Here is a 6,000-nt window from a genome sequence, read left to right as displayed (position 1 = left end):
ACTGCAGATGGAACAGAAAAACTGTGCAGTATGTGATGCTACATGTACCTTGTTATGTCAGAACGGATGAACCTATGTGCCTTAATAATTTCAGTCTACTATGTACATCAAAAAACTGATCCTTAATTGGTGTATGTCAGACTGAAAATTACACTTCTGTGGCCATTCTTACATATACTGCTCCTTAGAAAAGTTCTCCGCATAAAAATTGAAGCATGAATTTCTATCCACAAAACACACAAGATCCACTGAAATACAATGTGCTACAGAAATGCATCACAGTGATACCATCATAATTATTCTCCTTTATTGTCATTCTGCAGTTTGAAAAAGGAGCCGGGAGTCACAAGTAACGCTAATTGGCACATTTGCTTTATTTTATTTTATTATTTTTTAAAAACAAACCGGGGTTGTATTCTCATTCTGTGTTTTCCGTTTTCTTTTTTTCTTTTTTTTCTTTTTTCTTTTTTTGCTTTGTTTGTTTTGCCTCCTTTAGTTCATTCCACCATCATCATCATCATCATCACATTGAAAAGGGGAGAAAAGAAAAGAAAAATGTTCATTCTCTTTTTTTTTATTCCTTTCCTTAACTCACTCAATAGGTTTGGACTCCTCAGATGAACGTAACATTGCACACACACTTGGAACAGAGAGAGAGAGAGAGGGAGAAGGAGAGAGAGAGAGAGAGAGCACTCGTGGTGGGCAGACAAACACACGCACGCGCAGATCAAACAATTCTGATACAGTGCAAGAATTTTCCCAAAATGATTGGATCATCATTACCAAAAAACTCGCCATAACAACACCAAGAAACAAAATGTTTAAGCCACACTGTTTGACTGGGATTTTTCCTGCTTTTTTTTTCTTTAAATGTTTGCCACACAGAGAGAAAAAGGGTTAAGGGTGGGGGGGAGCGGAGGGGACAAGGAAGACAGACAGACTCAGCCCAAGGGCGAGCGGGAGAGGGTGAGATTGGAACAAGGGAGGGAGGGGAGATACGGGGAAAGAGGAAGGGAGCACAGGGCAACAGGGAGTCATTTCTTAATGTTCAGGCATTTTCTTGGTCCGCCTTGCTCTCGTCTTCTTTCGCTTCTTCCTGCTGGGCACTTTCAGAAGGTTTGGTTTCTTCTACAGCATCTGAAAGGTATACAAACACAAAGTTGTAAATCCAACCTCGATTCACACATTGAAACTTGTGGAAAAATTAGGTTGAGCGCCATATTTGGGTGTTCAAGTGAATGACCTTGAAGCTAGGAAGAGGGTTGGTGGAATGCCCCCCTCCCAATGCCCCCCCCATGTGAAGGCTCCATTTCAGACCTGAGCAGGGAAAGTTCCAAAGATGGCTTCTAAGCACATTTGGCTGAACATGTGCTATCAGGGTTCTAAGCATATTGAGCCCCCTCTTCTGATTGCATGAATGACTCCAGTTGAGCTCTGCAACTCTGGAAATGAGGCTTTCATATGCACCTCATCCCCTCTCCACTTTAAGCCTCTACGTGTTCACTTGAATAGCTGACTGAGGCACACATTACTTGTTCTTGTTATAAAGGGACTTCAATACACTAATTCTATGCAGGTTAGAAAGCTCCTGGGCCTAGCGGTTGTGTGTTTGTGTGTGTATGGATTTAGAAATTGTGTAGACCAATAGTCTTAGAAATTGGCAATGCGGACCTAGCTCTGTACACCCGAAAACAACAGCTTCATGTTGAATTGGCAACGCAGAATCCTTCTGCTTTGTAACTTGACGTGGCACCAGTTTCTGAATTTATAGGAGGTGAGCAAGACAAAGTGCCATATTATTATTATTTGTTAAATTTGTCTACTGCCCTTCACCCGAAGATCACAAAATGGTTCACAACATAAAAATGCAAAATGAGAACACAAAATACATAATAAAAACAGACCAATAACCCCCTTCCACAAACACATTTAAAAGTCCACAGTATTTCAAAATAACATTTCCCCTTCTTGCAGAGGTGGGCAGAGCCAAAGGCAAATAAAAATTAAAATGGGTGGAGCAATGCATCTAAATGTTATCTTTGTACAGTAGGCTAGTTTCTACACACATATACACACCTGTCTCTTTCTTCTGCATCCAGGCACGCAAGAGGTATTATTAGAGTTCAATGACACATTCAGAGAGGTGTGTGAAGCAGAGCCAGTGAAGGGGGTGGCTTGGGAAGAACCCCACTTTGGCGCCCCTGTATCTCCTACACTTCCTAGTCTCATGCCTTGCTGAATTCCTTATCCTTTCTAGGCATAGTTATGGGAGAAATGGAGATTCCAACAGAAGCTGATGACTGAATGAAACTGGGAGTGATAGTTACACTGAATTAATTAATTACACTGAGCAAAATTAAATAGAGCAGGGGAGGGGGCATGGCAGAAGGGATTGGATACAGAGGGCATACACAGTATATAATAGAAAAATTAAGCTATTACTATTGGGTCACCTCTAAAGACCAAAATAATAATGGAAGCAACTGCAGATAAAACAAACTAGAAAGTGATCTGGGTGATAGAAACATTGAGTCAGAAGAGACCAGATTTGTGAGATTGAAGTGAGAAAAAGCCAGGTTTCCCTGAACCAAAGCAAAGGGGCATTACTTGCACTGGTGCCATTGACAGCTCTTCCAAAGTAACTTTGGCCTTTGGGAAATCCCTTCATTTTGGCATGCAGGACTTTTTCATGTCAGTTCACCTGGGAACATGGGACCTTTAATAGAAAAGAATTATTGGGTTTTCGTTGAATATGCATAGAATTACAATTTGGTGGGCAAATGTCATTGCATATTCATGGAAAATGGACTTCCTCCTCTGTCTGTCTGCCTCTAATAGCCCTTCCACGATCTTCCTCTTTATCACTGTTGGAAACAGCACACTGCAATACATGGACTATTGTCTGATCCAGGAGAGTTCATCTTATCCTTTTGTGGTTTAATAACACTGCTTCCCAAACCATGGTTTGCGGAAGAATTGTAAATGCCTTATGATGGGCACTCTGGATTAGCTTTCACTCCCAACAATGCAGTAATCTACATTTACTTTCAATACCCACTTCTGCCTCCCCACCCATTCCCAGTTCGAGCAATCTCAACATTTTCTCTCTGCACATGTAGCACTATTAAACCAAGGAACAACCTGATAGGTGCTTAACACAGAGTTTACCTTTTCTCAAGTAAATTGGAGTCTAGTGCATGGAGATTCCAATAACCAATGCTCTTCCTTCACCTGGGAATCACCAGCACTCTTCTGTACCATACTACAGTAAACAAAGAGGCCTTCAGCAGATAAGGCAAAATCCTGCTGGCACAGCTTCTTAAGAACCTTGCTTCTTGGTGCATTTTGTAGTTCCTTGAAAGGACAAGGATGATGTGCACATTCATTTATCAGGAAATGAATGAGTGCTGTGAATAAATACAAACTTGGTTGCTATAAAACTGAGTCAGGCGGGCGGGGGGCACCAGTTCCAACTGAGGGCAGCATTCCCAGCTGTCTCCATCTCCACTATGTGCTAATGGCCTGTAGGCTGAGCGCCAAGTCCTTCTGCTGCCCTACATTGGTGAAATTAGGTTGAGTGGATTTCTGGGTAAAAGACAGTCTCTTGGGATCTGCCCAGCCCTCTTTGACTTGCCAGGATTAATTAAATTGAAGCAGACAACAGCACATTGCCACTGATCTTACTTTCTTTTTGTGGCTGGTGGCTTATGGTTTTGTTTTTATATCTGTGGGATCTTTAAATGATCAACCACAGTGCCAGTAGAAATAAATCATATCAGCACTCTAGATTCCTTCCAACAGCCTCAGAGGATTTGTCCTTCATGGTTTTCATATTTATTGTTGACACTGCTCACTCGGAAACAGCCATTACAATTCCCTTGGCACTCAACATCAACCACTTGATTGGCTTGCATCCACCTTGACCTTTGCTCTGACCATTAGGAAAGTAGAACAGTGCTTTTATCCCTGGATCTAAGGCACAGCAACTTGGAAGTCAATTGAACTTCACTTTCCTAGAGGCAAGATTTCCATTAGAAAATCTGTGGGCCAAATCTAGCCACATTTCATCAGGTGAGCATTCACCTGTTCCTAGCCTTGTATTTGCCTAGGACTAGTAAAGCTAATGGCTGCATTCACATGTAACGTTAAACTATGGTTTAGCATTATGTTGATGAACCGCCCAAGTGAAGCGCCAGGCAGGTGTATTCCCCCTTCCCATCCCATGCATCCAGGAAGACTTCTCCTAGTTTAGTTTAACTTTCCAAGAGCCAGCTTAGCATTACAATCCAGGAATCCTGGTTTGCTTTAAAAAATGGCTTGTTAAACAAGCCAGCTTCATAACCCATGGTTTGAAAAATATTTGCTTCTAGGAACTATCTTTTGTTTGGTGAATTACGACTGCAGTACATCTAGAAAAGAAGTGGGAAAGCCAAGGCCTTGGAAAGAACCTTAGCCAATGATATTTCTCTCATAACCCAATATTATTTGTTTCTCATGGTAATTAAGAACAAACAGGCTAATGGCTCTACCAAGTTCAATGGAGCTGTATTAACTAAACACTACATTCTTAAATGGCCACTTGATATCTGCTTGTGTATACCAAAGTCTACAGAAATAATAATGGTGAGATTTTGTAATGAAAAGCAAGGATGTTTTATGGCATCAACATATTAGATGGTTTTTTTTTTCCTTTAAGAATTGATTAAAATTTGAACTTAATGCTATATTTATGTGTTTTTAGCTGTTTTTTTATTCTGGTTTTATTCTTCATCACCTTGAAATGATTATATAGCAGGCTGCTAATAAATTAATGTCAATAATACATTCCTTTTATTTATAAAAGGATTTATATGCCAACATATAATAAAATAGTGGGGGTGGGGTCCTCCATCGAGAAATTAAAGCTATTTCTCCATCAGGAGATATAGCATCTTAGAAAAGTGAAATATTACTGCTCAATAATGGGGTTTGGCACACAGATGTCTTAGGTTCAGTCCCAGGATATCTAGTTAAAGGGTCTCAAATGGTGCTCTACAAATTTGTTAAATGGCTTCCCCCACTTTTTTCAGCTATGGCGCCTTTGGGGGGCAGCAATTTTGCATGGCACCGTGCCTGAAAAGAAAACACTTTTTGTGGGACCTTGATCTTGCACAGGTCATGTGACTCATGTGGAACTGCAGACCCAGAAGATGGTGCCCCAGTTTTGGGCCACGTCATGTTGGAGGGTATGTCTTCCAGTGTAGCCCAATGTCGCAGATTATAAGAATTGACCAAGAATGACAAAAAATGGAAATAGGTCCTGCTTGCCAGGAATGCTACCTGGGCCTCCAGTGACAGAGATGGATCTAGGAGCAACCACAGATTACCTACTTGCTCCTTTAAGACAAGTGTGTTTCCTTCCAGAACAAGCGAAACACCCAATTTCTGGACATACAAGCAGAACCTCCATCTTGTCAGGATTCAGCTTTAATGTTTTCAGGCCTTATCCAGCCCATTACCACCTGCAAGCACTAGTTCAGCACCGACACAGCTACATCTCTTTCAGATGGAATGCAGATTTGGGCAGAAGGGGCTCTTCAGGTGAGGTGGAGCTGCAACACTAGCTTTCTGGCAGCTAGGTCACTGTTAAGAACATCAGTAAAGCCTGCATTAAAGTTTCTGATCATGGAAGCACAGCATAGCCAACATGGCTACTTGCTTGTTGGGAGCAAGGGGAGGGGCAGGAAGGTCAGTGTGGTGCAAATGCACCAGTGGAGCCAATCCATGATTCCTGCGGATGTGTCTGCACTGCACAAATCTCCCACCCACCCCCCTCCTCAAAAGCAGCAGTGGTGCACGTACAAGGAAGGTAGCATTGTGGCTGCACCCCACCCAGAAAGCCACTTCTGGATTTAGCTTCTCCTCTCCAGGAAGCATCTCCGGAAAGCCCATCTCACCTGATCCTTCTATAGCTTTCATTGTGGTCCTATGCACACTTCAGGTGCAGTAAGTCCCATGAAA

The 6,000-nt window shown here is 42.0% G+C and overlaps 1 protein-coding gene across 1 annotated transcript in view; it reads right to left on the bottom strand.

Annotated features, from left to right (window-relative positions):
* Positions 1 to 293: 293 nt before the first annotated feature.
* The window catches only part of GAP43 (growth associated protein 43), a 53,528-nt gene continuing 47,821 nt past the window's right edge, over positions 294 to 6,000 (bottom strand). The window contains exon 3 of the mRNA XM_083609311.1: positions 294 to 1,137. Within this exon, the coding sequence (XP_083465437.1) occupies positions 1,049 to 1,137 (89 nt within the window). The 3' untranslated portion in view covers positions 294 to 1,048. The remainder of the gene's footprint in view (positions 1,138 to 6,000) is intronic.

The sequence above is a fragment of the Podarcis filfolensis genome (assembly GCF_964270895.1).
Source record: "Podarcis filfolensis genome assembly, chromosome: 4".
In the NCBI taxonomy this organism is placed as follows: Eukaryota; Metazoa; Chordata; class Lepidosauria; order Squamata; family Lacertidae; genus Podarcis; species Podarcis filfolensis.
This window is presented reverse-complemented; position numbering and strand designations above follow the sequence as displayed.